The sequence below is a fragment of the Somniosus microcephalus genome, chromosome 12 (genome assembly GCF_052327205.1).
Source record: "Somniosus microcephalus isolate GS21.2 chromosome 12, FLI_Smic_1.0, whole genome shotgun sequence".
Taxonomy (NCBI): domain Eukaryota; kingdom Metazoa; phylum Chordata; class Chondrichthyes; order Squaliformes; family Somniosidae; genus Somniosus; species Somniosus microcephalus.
The window spans coordinates 192106622-192119659 of NC_140998.1; the positions used below are offsets into that span (position 1 = coordinate 192106622).

The following is a 13038-nucleotide window of genomic DNA, read 5'->3' on the forward strand; positions in this document are numbered from 1 at the left end:
CAAGCAGGCTGAGCTTTTTAGTTTCACTTTAGCTGCAGCTCAAGCATGGTGTGTCTTGTAAAAGCTGTATACAGAGCTGTACAAGCTTTAGATTAAAAGTTATTCCTTTTTATAAATGTCTCATCATTGAACCCACAAGGAAATCAATACATGGTGTCAGAAATGGCTGAAAGAGATGAAGTTAAATCAGCTCTCCACAGATTAGCAAGCCAGAAGAGAAAATCATTACTTACCTTGGAGAATAGCTAACGAAGTGAAAAATGGAAGGTTTACTCCCACCGGCGACGCTTCAGTTGTCAGGTAATGTGGCTGAAAATTGGAGAAGGTTCAAACAACATTTAGAGTTGTATTTAGCGGCAACCGGAGCTGACGAGAAAAGTGATAAACAGAAATCGTCCGTGTTCTTACATGTAGTGGGTGATGCAGCGCTGGAGGTATATAATAATTTCAAATTTGCTGTTGATGGAGACAAAATGAAGCTAGATAAAATAATGGAACAGTTTGAGGCCGACTGCATACCTAAATGCAACGTGACCTTTGAGAGGCACAAATCTTTCACATGTGTACAGAAAATCGGCGAGACTATTGATCAGTATGTGACTGAACTGAGAAACCGAAGCAAATCGTGTGAATTTGGGGGACTCACAGACTCGCTGATAAAAGACAGACTGGTGTGTGGTATTCCAGATAATGGTCTAAGGGAAAGACTGCTAAGAGAGCAAGATCTAGACCTGGGAAAAGCCATAGCACTGTGTAGGGCTGCAGAGACTGTGAAGTTGCAGGCAAAGGAGCTGTTCAGTGACAGTAGCTGCAACGTGGATGCAGTGAGAAAGAACGGATACAAACCGTTTAACAAAGAGAGCGCCAATGTGAAAAAAGAGACGTGGCCAGCAAACGAAAATGAAAGGGACAATCGGAAGTCATGTAGTCGATGCGGTACACAGCATCCACCAAGAAAGTGTCCAGCATATGGTAAAACATGCAATAGATGCAACAAAAACAACCATTATGCCCGTTGCTGTAAGAACCAAGCGCAACAAAGCAAGGTCCATACAGTAGATGAAAGCGAGATAGAGGAATTCTATGTAGATGTGGTGTCTGAAAACAAAAAAGAAGAAAGAGACTGGATGTTGACACTAAAAGTGAACGACATACACATTCCATTTAAATTGGATACTGGAGCACAAGTTAATGTGATATCAGAGACTGATTTTAAGAGAATTAGACCCAGACCAAAGTTACATGGAATACAAGTGAAAGTGACCGGATACTCAGGTACTGATATACCAGTGAAAGGAAAATGCATTGTCAAAGTAACAGACAAGGACAGAGAGAACACGTTAGCATTAATCGTGGTGCCAAAGGATGTGCAAGCCATACTAGGTTTAAAAGTCTGTGAGAGACTGAACCTGGTAAAGAGAGTCCTCATTGTGGAAAGCGAAGGAGAGACAGTCTATGATGAACTCATGAAAGAGTACAAAGACCTATTTAAGGGTCTAGGCTGCATTCCAGGAGAACACACGATCAGAGTAGATAAAAGTATGACACCGGTCATACATCCATGCAGAAAAGTTCCGTTTGCTCTTCAAAAGCAACTGAAGGCAGAGTTGTACAGGATGGAAAGCCTGAACGTGATTCAGAAGATAGATGAGCCAACTGAGTGGGTGAGTTCCCTCATCGTAGTGGACAAAAAGAATGGAAAGCTCAGAATTTGCCTGGATCCAAGAGATCTAAACAGAGCAATAAAGAGAGAGCACTTCAAGCTTCCTACACGTGAGGAAATCATGGCACAGTTTGCAAATGCAAAATATTTCAGCAAGTTAGATGCATCCTCAGGATTTTGGCAGATGAAGCTGGACGAAGCAAGTTCAAGACTGTGCACGTTCAACACTCTATATGGCAGATACAGATTCCTAAGGTTACCATTTGGCATTGCTTCAGCTCCTGAAGTGTATCACAAGACTATCCATATGATCTATGAGCACCTGGAGGGAGTTGATACATCAATGGATGACATCATAGTATGGGGAACCACGAGAACTGAGCATGACGAGAGACTGAAAAAAGTGCTGGAAGCAACAAGGAAAATAAACCTGATGCTGAATAGAGAGAAATGCCAGCTCGGGGTGACAGAACTGACATTCGTGGGAGATATCCTTAGCAGTGAGGGCATCAGACCAGATCCCAGAAAGGTGTCCGCCATTGAGAATGTGCCAAGGCCACAATGCAAAAAGGACGTGCAGAGGTTTAATGGAATGATCAACTACATGGGTAAATTCATACCCAACCTCTCAGAAAAAATAGCACCACTGAGAAGACTAACTGAAAAGAACATAGAATGGGAATGGAGTCATGAGCATGAGAAGTCATGGAGCGATCTAAAGAAACTGCTCACAGAGGAACCAGTTCTGAGGTTTTATGACCCAGCGAGACCCATCAAGATATCATCAGATGCATCACAGAGTGGGCTCGGTGCCGTTCTTCTGCAACAATATGACTACTGGCAACCTATTGCATATGCATCGCGCTCAATGACAGACGCGGAGACGCGATATGCTCAAATAGAAAAGGAGCTGCTCAGCATCACATACGCCTGTGAAAGATTTCACCAGTTTGTGGCAGGACAAGCAATCAGTGTAGAGACTGACCATAAGCCCTTGATTGCATTGTTCCAAAAGCCACTAAATAGCTGTCCGCTTAGAATACAAAGAATGATGATCAGGCTGCAACGCTATACACTGAATGTTGCGTACACACCGGGTAAGCTGATGTATACAGCAGACATGTTGTCCAGAGCTGTTGACCCAAGTGAGCCCGCAAACACCACAATGGATGAAAAAGTGAACACCTACGTGGACATGATCACAAGTGCACTGCCCATAGCAGATGCAAAAATGGAGCTCATAAAGACTGAGACAAACAAAGATGAAACAATGAGACGACTGAAGAAAAGCACCTTGGGTGGATGGCCCAACATGAAGCAAGATTGCTCACCTGACATAGTTCCACCCTGCAGTTCCAGTACTCTGCTATCAGTGGTCGAAGACATCATCTACAAAGGAAGTAAAATAGTTATCCCAAAGAGCCTGAGAAAAGAGATGCTAAAAAAGATCCATGGAGGACATCTGGGAATCGAAAAGTGTAAGAAAAGAGCACGAGAGGTGATGTACTGGCCACGAATGAACCAAGATGTGACAAATGAGGTGTCAAACTGCACAATATGCCTGAAATATCGAGCAAGCAATCCGGTAGAACCACTAAAGCCACACCCAGCACCAGACAGACCTTACCAGAAGGTAGGCGCTGACCTATTCGTATGTCAAGGGAAGGACTATCTTGTCGTCACAGACTATTACTCCCTGTATCCAGAGGTTTGTAGACTGTACACCACCACCGCAGAAGCTGTGATAAGAAGTATGAAAGCCATATTCTCCAGACATGGCGTGGCAAGCGAGGTCTTCACAGACAACGGACCCCAGTTTAACAATGCAAATTTCCGACACTTTGCCAAAGAGTGGGACTTTGTCCACACAACGTCAAGTCCTCACTATCCACAGTCCAATGGACTAGTGGAAAAATCGGTCCAGACAGTGAAAAGACTGATGTACAAGGCAAAAGACAGTGGAACTGACTTCTACCAAAGCATGCTTGTATACCGCACAACGCCGCTCGAGTGTGGTATGTCACCAGCCCAACTCCTGATGGGACGTCGGCTAAGGTCAAACCTACCCATCCCGGAGAACCTCCTGAAATCAAAAGAGGGGGAGAAAGTGAGGAAGTTCAAAGAACAACAGAAAGAAAAGCAAAGGTACTATTATGACAGAGGAACACAAAACCTACCTGAACTCCACACTGGTGACCAAGTAAGGTTCAAAGACAAAACAAACACATGGACGGAGAAGGGAACTGTCCTGAGTGAAGTTCAACCAAGATCATACACCATTCAGACAGATGAAGGTGCTGTTCTGAGAAGAAATCGTCGAGATCTTCTCATGGAACCAGCCACAGCAGGTCAAGAGACTGATACTGTTGAACAATCTGATCACACAGCTGAGAACCAATCATCTGAGGCAACGACTCAGATTCAAGGACAATCAATCAGAAAATCCTCAAGACACGTGAAGCCTCCTGAGAGACTCATTGAGCAAATTTAAGGACTATTGTTATAGAAGGAAGTAATGTTATCTTATTCTTTCTTCAAGTTCTAGTGTATTGACATGTTTCATGTGAACACACAAAGCAAGGGTAAAAAACTTTGATCATGATAATGATAATGTAAGTTCATTAAATGTTACAGTTAAAATGCAGATTAATACAAAGAAAACATGTTGTTAGTTAAAAGTAAAATACTTTTGTTTTAATGATATCAGCAAATAGTGATGATATTTGTCTGTGTTTGATTACTTATGCCTTACAGCATGTTTGTCTGTGTTTGATTGCTTGTGCCTGAGCAGCAGAGGTCATGTGACACAGACAAGCAGGCTGAGCTTTTTAGTTTCACTTTAGCTGCAGCTCAAGCATGGTGTGTCTTGTAAAAGCTGTATACAGAGCCGTACAAGCTTTAGATTAAAAGTTATTCCTTTTTATAAATGTCTCATCATTTAACTCACAAGGAAATCAATACACTGACGGCTTCAGCAGTCTCCACCCACAGCCTTCTTGTGTCCGCGGGCCTCCTGCCCCCTGTTGGTAGAGGACCTGAGGATGTCATAGAACCTCCAGGATCAAGGCCTCCAGTGCCACATCAGAAAATCTCCTTGCCCTTTTTCTTGGCTATTGGGCCATGGTTTTCTCCACAATGACAATGAGGTGTTTGTGCAAAAAAACACTTCCCCTGTATTAGAGCCTTGAACAAACTTTAGTGGCCACAAGACTCCACCCAATATTGGCCCCCGAATCAGCACTAAGACAGTCAGCAGCACATTTCAGCGCTACAATCATTATAATGAGCAGGCAGCATGAATTTTATGTGCTGCCTGCACTACTTTGAACGGGCGTGGGCACATCGTGCTGCCCGCGCCTGTTTTGGGGCCTTATCCAATTTCTAGGCCTGTCTATTGGATTCTTAGCTTGATTCCCCACTCCTGTTTTTGAGGAATAGAGCCTGTTGGTATTGGGTGACCTTGTAGCTGTTATCATTTTAATCCAATGTCTTTGTACTGGAGCCAAGGTCAACTAAGAATGAGCCTACATTCCAGTCCCTTGTACTTTGTTCATCTTCTGATTAATTTAGTGCTGCTGCTCTAATTCAGGTATTATCCTATTAAAGCAGTTCCAGGAGATTCCCAGAGCCTGCTGTCATTGTATTTATGGACAGAGGTGAGTCAGGCATCACCTCAACCAACTCTCATCATTCCTAGTTTCAGAATGTATTGAACAGCAGTTGCCAAATCCTGTGCGCTCTGACAATACAGTAATTCAGGGACCTTTCCCGACTTTACAAAGCTTCCTGAAACTGTTCAGCACCATTATACTATTTTTCGAGCTCCTATGCTGCATCATTTCAGTCCCAGCCATCGTGTTCAACTGGGCACTCGGATAAAAAGGTATAATCACAGAACACAGGTAAGAGGAAAGTCAATTTTTACTCAAAGACGTGGGAGGCGATGTAATAGAATCTTGCAATATGTGTTAAGCCTTATGACAGTCTAATATAAAGATAAAGTTGCTTTTAAAATTTTTATTAATCCATTATCAAAATACCTTTCTGCAGATCAGCAAATCCAACAAGGATTTTGAATACATTAATGCGAAGGATGAATCTACATCAAATTGGATGAGGTGAGGGAAGACTGATACCATATTGTGAGGATCACAAGATAGTAACGGATGAAGAAGATCATTTGTCCCATTTTATATGATCCATCCAGTACAATATCCCACCCAACAGCCAGTCAGCCTTTCATTCTAGGTGGCTGTGGCTGGGAAAACGAGCCAATTTTTAAAATCAGCTCTAGGCATTAAATTCAGCAGGGACGCCGGGAAACCTGTATTTCTGGATCACTGCACCTCCCCCACCCCCCCGTCAGACACTCCCTCCTTAGAAATATTGGGGCCATTATCTTTCGTATCTACACTGAAGTGATTGGTCCACACTGAGTGTCCTCTCCTGACAGTATGTTTGAAATTGAAATTTGTCCATGGCTGGGGGCATGTTCTCTCATTCTAACTCGCGAAACATTCTGTATTCATTTAACAATATTAACTTATTTTTGGACACTTAAATATTTGTATGTTATCTTCCAGGTTTGTTAACTGTGCCAGAAAGGAGGAGGAGCAGAACCTTGTAGCCTTTCAGCACTGCGGCAAAATTTATTACAGGACCTGCAAGCCTGTTCCTCCTCGGTGCGAGTTGCTGGTCTGGTATGGTGATGAATATGCCAATGAACTCGGTATCAAATGGACCACAATGTCGGTGTCAAAACAAGAACCAAATGTAAGGATTCTGACCAAAATTGGGAACTGTAGCCAAAGTATCATTTGTTTTCTGTTACAGTCTCAAAGGTGTTTGATAAAGTGCGATGTAATAGACTTATTAGCAAAATTGAAGCCCATGGGATCAAAGGGGGAATGCTAGCATTGATTCAAAATTGGCCATGAGACAGAAAGCAAAGAGTAGTGCTGAATGGTTGTTTGAGACTAGAGGGAAGTATACAGTGGTATCCCCCAGGGGTCAGTATTAGGACCCCTGCTCTTTCTCATATATATTTATGATCTGGACTTTGACAATTGGGGGCATAATTTCAATGTTTGCAGATGACATAAAGCTTGGAAAAGTAGTAAACAGTGAAAAGGATAGTAGAAGTTTTCAGGAAGATGTAGATAGAGTAATGAAATGCGAAGGCACATGGCAGATGAAATTTAATGCAGAACAGTGTGAAGTGATGCATTTTGGAAGGAAAACTGAGGAGAGGCAACATAAATTAAATGATAACATTTTAAAGTGGGTGCAGGAACAGACACCTTGAGATTCACATACTCAAATCTTTGAAGGTCGCAGGGCATATTGTTAAGGCTACTAATAAATCATTTGGGACCCTAGGCTTTATCAATAGCGGCATGGAGTACCAACGCAAGGAAATTATGGTGAACCTTTATAAATCACTATTTAGGCCTCAGCTAGAGTATTTTGTCCAAATCTGTGCACTACACTTTAGAAGGAATGTCAAAGCCTTAGAGAAGTTGCAAAGGAGATTTACCAGAATCATACCAGGGATGGGAGACTTCAGTTATCTCATAGTAAAGGATCCTCTGGGAAAGAGTGATCATAATATGATAGAATATCACATTGGGCTTGAGAGTGAAATACTTATGTCTGAACTAGTGTCTTAAACTTAAATAGAACCAATTACACTGATATGAGTGGTGTGTTGGCTATGGTAGATTGGGAAATTAGATTAGAAGATCGGATGGTAGATAAGCAGTGGCAAACATTTAAAAACTTATTCCAATATTCTCAGTGAATATACATTCCATTGAGAATTAAAAACTCCTGTTGAAAACTGATCCATCCTTGGCTAACTGAAGAAGTTAAGGATAGTATTGGATTAAAAGAGGCTTATAATGTTGCAAAGAATAGTAATAAGCTTTAGAGACCATCAGAGAATGACCAAAACATTGATAAAAAGGGACAAAATAGAATAGGAGAGTAAAGTAGCAAGAAATATAAGAACAGATTGTAAGAGTATCTACAAGTATGTAGAACGGAAGAGAGGAGCAAAAGTAAGCATTGATCCCTTAGGAGCTGAGACAGGAGAAATTATAATGGGGAATAAGGAAATGGCAGAGACCTTAAACAAATATTTTGTATCTGATTTCACAGTAGAAGACACAAAAAACATACCAAAAATAGTGGGGCACCAAGGGGCAAATGAAAGGAAGGGAAATGATTAAGAACAGTAGAGAAAAAGTACTTGAGAAAATAATGGGACTAAAAGCCAACACATCCCCTGGACCCCTACATCCTCGGGTTCTATAAGAGATAACTGCAGAGATAGTGGGTGCATTGGTTGTGATTTTCCAAAATTCCCTTGATTCTAGAACAGTCCCAGCGGATTGGAAGGTAGCAAATGTAACACCGCTATTCAAGAAAGGAGGGAGAGAGAAAACATAGAACTACCGTCCAATTAGCTTGACATCAATTGTCGAGAAAATGCTGGAATCAATTATTAAGGAAGTGGTAACAGGGCATTTAGAAAATCGTGATATCATTAGGCAGAGTCAACATGGTTTTATGAAAGAGAAATTGTGTTTAACAAATTTATTAGAGTTTTTTGAGGATGTAACTCGCAGGGTAGATAGTAAATTTGGATTTCCAAAAGGCATTCGATAAGGTGCCACATAAAAGGTTGTTCTGCAAGATAAGGGCTCATGCGGTTGAGGGTAATTTATCAGCATGGATAGAGGATTGGTTGACGGACAGAAAACAGAGAGTAGGGATAAACGCATCATTTTTGGGTTGGCGGGCTGTAACTAGTGGGGTGCCGCAAGGATCAGTACTTGGGCCTCAGTTATTCACAATTTATATTAATAACTTAGATGAAGGGACCGAGTGTAATGTATCCAGGTTTGCTGACGTTACAAAACTAGGTGGGAAAGTAAGCTGTGAGGAGGGCACAAAGAGCCTGCAAAGGGGTATAGACAGGTTAAGTGAGTGGGCAATAAGGTGGCAGATGGAGTATAATGTGAGGAAATCTGAGGTTATTCAGTTTGGTAGGAAGAATAGAAAAACAGAATATGTTTTAAATGGTGAGAAACTATTAAATGTTGGTGTTCAGAGAGATTTAGGTGTCCTCATACAGGAAGCACAGAGTTAGCAAGCAGGTACAGCAAGCCATTAGGATGGCAAATGGCAAGACGGTCTTTATTGCAAGGGGGCTGTAGGACAAGATTAAGGAAGTCTCTCTACAATTGTGCAGGGCTTTGGTGAGACCACACCTGGAGTACTGTGCACAGTTTTGGTCACCTTATCTGAGGAAGGATATACTTGCCTTAGAGGCGGTGCAACAAAGGTTCACTGGATTGATTCCTGGGATGAGCGGGTTATCCTATGAGGAGAGATTGAGTAGATTGAGCCCATACACTGGAGTTTAGAAGAATGAGGGGTGATCTCATTGAAACATATAAGATTCTGAGGGCGATTGTAGGGTAGACTGAGAGGCTGCTTCCCCTGGCTGGACAGTCGAGAACTAGGGGGCATAGTCTCAGCATAAGGGGTCGGCCATTTAAGACTGAGATGAGGAGCAATTTCTTCACTCAGGGAGTTGTAAATCTTTAGAATTCTCTGCCCCAAAGGGCTATGGATGCTGAGTCATTGAGTATATTCAATGCTGAGATAGATAGATTTTTGGAATCATGGGGAATCAAGGGATATGGAGATCGGGCGGGAAAGTGGAGTTGAGGTCGAAGATCAGTCATGATCTTATTGAATGGTGGAGAAGGCTCAAGGGGCCGTATGGCCGACTCCTGCTCCTAATTCTTATGTCTTATATAATATAACATAAAAACAGAAAATGCTGGCAATACCCAGCAGGTCAGACAGCATCTGTGGAAAGAGAAACAGAGTTAACGTTTCAGGTCGATGACCCTTCGTCAGAACTCTTATGTCCTTATGTTATGTATAGAGAATAAAGAAGCTCTGATTGGTTCCCTTGGATGACAAGTCCTGATTGCTGATTGGTCCCCTTGGAGGACAAGACACACCCAGCAGTTTCTCTGGAATGTGTAATTAGATCCTCCAAGCCGACGTAATCAGTTACTTTGCAAAGTGTAATTCGAGCCATTCTGACTGCGTACTCCAGACAGAACAGAGCTCACTTGGAACAGACAGGGCTCACCCTCGCGGGGGAAGACCATCTCCCACCCCCCAAACAACTTCCTGACCTCCTCCCCACCGTCACGTCACGTCAGAATGTGAATTCTCAGTGTAAGGACGTGCCGAAATGCTGTAGTTGCATTTTACAGCCAGTTAGTCGTGTTTCAATGTCCCAGCGTCCTGTATCACTGTATCCACTGACACTACGTGAGCAACACCATGGGGGTGGGGTGGGGTGTGTGCTGGGGGTGGGGTGGGGTGTGTGCTGGGGTGGGGTGTGCGCTGGGGGTGGGGTGGGGTGTGTGCTGGGGGTGGAGGGTGTGTACTGGGGTGGGTGGGGTGTGTGCTGGGGGGTGGGGTGGCGTGTGCTGGGGGGTGGGGTGTGTGCTGGGGGTGGGGTGGGGTGTGTGCTGGCGGTGGGGGGGGTGTGTGCTGGGGGTGGGGTGTGTGCTGGGGGTGGGGTGGGGTGTGTGCTAGGGGTGGGGGGGCTGTGTGCTGGGGTGGGGTGGGGTGTGTGCTGGGGGGTGGGGTGTGTGCTGGGGGGCTGGGGTGTGTGCTGGGGGTGGGGTGGGGTTTGTGCTGGGGGGCTGGGGTGTGTGCTGGGGGAGTGGGGTGTGTGCTGGGGGGTGGGGTGTGTGCTGGGGGGGTGGGGTGTGTGCTGGGGGGTGGGGTGGGGTGTGTGCTGGTGGTGGTGGGGTGTGTGCTGGGTGGGGGTGGGGTGTGTGCTGGGGGCTGGGGTGGGGTGTGTGCTGGGTGGGTGGGGTGTGTGCTGGGGGGGTGGGGTGTGTGCTGGGTGGGGGTGGGGTGTGTGCTGGGGGCTGGGGTGGGGTGTGTGCTGGGTGGGTGGGGTGTGTGCTGGGGGGTGGGGTGTGTGCTGGGTGGGGGTGGGGTGTGTGCTGGGGGTGTGGGGTGTGTGCTGGGGGGTGGGGTGTGTGCTGGCGGGGTGGGGTGTGTGCTGGGGGGTGGGGTTGGGTGTGTGCTGGCGGGGTGGGGGGGTGCTGGGGGGGTTGTGCTGGGGGGGGTGCTGGGGGGGTGTGCTGGGGGTGGGGTGGGGTGTGTGCTGGGGGTGGGGGGGGTGTGCTGGGGGGGTGTGCTGGGGGGGTGAGGTGGGGGGATGGGGGGGATGCTGGGGGGTGGGGTGGGGTGTGTGCTGGGGGGTTGGGGGGGTGTGCTGGGGGGTGGGGTGGGGTGTGTGCTGGGGGGGTGTGGTGGAGTGTGTGCTGAGGGGGTGGGTTCTGTGTGCTGGGGGTGGGGGGGGTGTGTGCTGGGGGGGGTGGGGAGTGTGTGCTGGGGGGTTGGGGGGTGGTGTGTGCTGGGGGGTGTGTGCTGGGGGGTGGGGTGTGTGCTGGGGGTGGGGGTGTGTGTGCTGGGGGTGGGGTGGGGTGTGCTGGTGTGTGCTGGGGGGGTGCTTGGGGTGGGGTGGGGTGTGCTGTTGTGTGCTGGGGGGTTTGGTGGGGTGTGTGCTGGGGGGTGGGGGGTGTGCTGAGGGGTGTGGGGGTGTGTGTGCTGGGGGGTGTGGTGGGGTGTGTGCTGGGGGGTGGGGGGTGTGCTGAGGGGTGTGGGGGGGTGTGTGCTGGGGGGTGTGGTGGGGTGTGTGCTGGGGGGTGGGTGGTGTGCTGGGGGGGATGCTGGGGGTGTGCTGGGGTGGGGTGGGGGGGTTTGCAGAGATGGCTAATATTGGAAGTCCTTATGCTTACACTAAATATTGCAACTTTCATATGCATCATCGGAAATTTACACAGTCATGTTTAATTTGAACTGCAGTCTCTTTCTGATCAAATGCTCTGCTTTACAGATTGTAGCAGTGAAGGATGAAATAAGGCTCGTGCTTAAAGCTTATCTCCAGGGATTCCGCCAGTTTTGACGTGTGTTTTTACAGACTGACTTTGGATGAAAACTTGTTCAAAACAAATGAGATTTTCCCCACTCTTCCCCAGTAGAATAGTGTGTCATTGTGGAAGGGTTCGTCGGCGGCGGATTATGAGTCTGACAGGCCGCCAAGTGTCTATTCTTTCCATGGCCGTAAACATCTTTATTCCAGTCAATAAGGCCGGAGAGTCTTATGGGTCTGACGCCCACGCCCAGCTGAAAAGAGTATTTTGCTGGAATCAACCTAGAATTGTGAGTCAGATCTCAAATTTCCACTCTCCAGTATTGTTGGAAACTGGGCTCGAAACCGACTCCTTTGGGCTCAGAGGCCACAATGCTACCAGTAAGTCAAGGCTCACTCGGGCAAACTGGTGCCAATCCATTGGTAGTTAAAAAAAAGCATAAGATTATAGTGTTTATTTCTAACCTCCACTTCACCCCTGCTCCGGCCTCTAGGGGGCGCGCTATTGTTGAATTTCCCTCCTTTTCTGCATACTTCATTTCTAACACAAACTTCCTTCAGGACGGTACGTGAATGCAAATCTTGGTTGAATGCAAATCATGTTAGACTTTTCACCCATCTTTCCCCAGGTGTAATTGACTGCCAGATGGTAACAAACAATCTCCAGATTACTACCAGTGCCACGTGCTAGTGAGTACAGATATAGGAAGATAGAGCAGATGACTGCGGGCTGGAGAGATGGTGTCAGAGGGGGGGCTTTAGATTCCTGAGGAATTGGAACCGTTTCTGGGGGAGGTGGGACCTCCACAAGCCAGACAGGTAGAACCTCAATGGGAAAGGGCCCAATATCCTCGCGGGGGATTTTGCTAGTGCTGTTGGGGAGGGTTTAAACTAGCTTGGCAGGGGGATGGGAACCTGAGGGTACAAGCAGAAGGGAGAAAAGCTAAGCTGGAAATAGATGATAGGGGTTCAGGTGAAGGGGTATTTAGGAAGGCAAATAGAAAGGAGAAGGCAATAGTGCAGGGCAACGACAGGGGTAATGATAACCAGAATGCATCAGGAAGGCGCAGAGCGTACATGCGTAAGAGTGCACCAGAAAATAGAGTCAGAGTAAGGGAAAATGGTAAGATAAAATTAAAGGCTCTTGTTATGAATGCTGCGTGCATTGAGATAAAGATAGATGAGTTGACGATAGAAATAGAAATAAATGGGTATGATCTGATAGCCATTACAGAGATGTGGTTGCAAGGTGACCAAGGCTGGGAACTGAATATTCAGGGGTATTTAACATTTCGGAAGGACAGGCAGAAAGGAAAAGGAGGTGGGGTAGCTCTGTTAATAAAGGATGAGATCACTGCAGTGGTGAGGAATTATATTGGCTCAGAAGCTCAAC

General features: G+C 46.1%; 1 protein-coding gene across 1 annotated transcript in view; it reads left to right on the forward strand.

The window, feature by feature from the left end:
- Positions 1 to 11678, forward strand: part of LOC147109808 (histone-lysine N-methyltransferase PRDM9-like) — a 33392-nt gene extending 21714 nt beyond the window's left edge. The window contains exons 6-8 of the mRNA XM_086002384.1: positions 5253 to 5319; positions 6247 to 6436; positions 11610 to 11678. Coding sequence (XP_085858510.1) covers positions 5253 to 5319; positions 6247 to 6436; positions 11610 to 11678 — 326 coding nt within the window. The remainder of the gene's footprint in view (positions 1 to 5252; positions 5320 to 6246; positions 6437 to 11609) is intronic.
- Positions 11679 to 13038: the final 1360 nt, after the last annotated feature.